At 41.6% G+C, this 1,638-nt stretch overlaps 1 protein-coding gene across 1 annotated transcript in view; it reads left to right on the top strand. All coding sequences in view use genetic code 11, as the record gives it.

Moving 5' to 3' along the window:
• Positions 1 to 1,638, top strand: part of EGR_11008 (hypothetical protein) — a gene marked incomplete at both ends in the record, with an annotated part of 8,246 nt that overhangs the window by 4,489 nt on the left and 2,119 nt on the right. Inside the window, one exon of the mRNA XM_024500257.1 lies at positions 772 to 792. Within this exon, the coding sequence (XP_024345328.1) occupies positions 772 to 792 (21 nt within the window). The remainder of the gene's footprint in view (positions 1 to 771; positions 793 to 1,638) is intronic.

Below are 1,638 nucleotides of genomic sequence, written 5' to 3' on the forward strand. Positions count from 1 at the left end.
CTCCTCCAGCTCTTCTCGTCCTTCCAAATATCCGCATCCACAACTTTTCTCTATCTCCTTGGCTCCCTCCATGCCAACCTGCTTTTAATCATGCTTGGTGCTGCTTTTCCTCATCAACCTCTCATTCCACCTATCTGCCTCCTCTGACCATATATTAAACTAACAATAAACCTGCACATATGAATATTACATTCGCGTATACGACTAACGAGCTCCATGTATCTCGAACATGCATACCGTCCCGCCATATTCTACGTCACCAGAACGTGCTTCCCCAGAGCATTGACTTGGTGCACATTTGTTTCTTGATATGGACTACGCAAAAGTAGAACCTAAAAAGTGATCGACCTCTACTAGACAGAGCCTAATACAATTAGATTTCCGTCACTATCAGGGTAGTTGGTACCATAGCTATTCACTTTATTGTCTCTTCACTTAGTGATGCGCTACCATGATAGAGCACTGGCTCAATGACTAGCTCTGTAACGAGAGATCACCTTAATAATAAACCACGCAAAAGAGCAAACTCAATTACCATTCAACCGATAGCAGTGAACCGTAATGGATACACTCAAGACTGGATGTCCACACACACCGAGGTCCCACTCACCGACCAATTTTCATGACCAACGTCTCCACCCTTTTTACTTCACTTCTGTCCCTACCCTACCCTCTTTTGTGTTTGCATATCAGTCCTTGTTGGGCGTAGACCCTGGCACACCTGCAGGTGAATAAACGCTTTAATATTTCTTGTGTTCTTTTTTTCTGAAGGTTTTGTTCAGGAGAATCAAGGTAAAAGTGGCACACAAAAATCGCCCAGAGGTAGTGAGTGGGTGTTGATTTCTCGGAATTTGGGCTAACCGATAATGTCGCATATCTTGTTGTAGAGAGTGGGCTCTATTGCAACATTATTTAAGTTGTCTCTTCGGGGTCTAAAAGGTGTAGTCGGTTGCCAGATGACAGCGTCTACCGGTGGTGGAGGACATGTTTCAGGCTATTTGTGAGTGGAGGCAGGTATTTTTAAACAAATAAACACATGCATGCCCAAACTGCATACACGTTAGCGGTTAAGGCTGTAAGTTCTGTTGGAGAATGATGTAAAAGTCTCTGCGCTACTTAGTTAGTACATTTCAAGGAACTGTATACTATGTAATTTGTTTGCAACAATAGCGCCTTTTTATTAGCTAAAAATGATGTTTGATTGATATCGCCATGTTTTGCCAGCACATTTCGATAAACTTGACCAATTCGAGCTCAAAACTATCAACCATGGCCATGAGTCAGCTCTGCCCCACTTATTCACTTTCTCGGCAGATTCCGAATGTAGAAGAGGCATATCTTTGTGCAGCACTTTGCTAGCTGGTAATGCTAGAGGACGCTCTCATTAGAAATGTTGTAGACTGAGTACTTACTAAAACGAAAGCATGTCGCGTGTAAAGGTGAATGCCAGAGGCGAAAAATAATTAACGATTTGGATCAACTGCATCACTATAGCAATTCTAAGATGGTAAATAGTAGTTAAGTAAGATTTAGAGAAAAACTAACAAAAATAACGCAAGGAAAACGTGTGTGACTTATTTACAGATACGTTACAAACACTTAACTCAAAAGTAAAGTTGAGTAGATATAGCGGATTTC

The sequence above is a fragment of the Echinococcus granulosus genome (genome assembly GCF_000524195.1).
Source record: "Echinococcus granulosus chromosome Unknown EG_S00328, whole genome shotgun sequence".
In the NCBI taxonomy this organism is placed as follows: Eukaryota; Metazoa; Platyhelminthes; class Cestoda; order Cyclophyllidea; family Taeniidae; genus Echinococcus; species Echinococcus granulosus.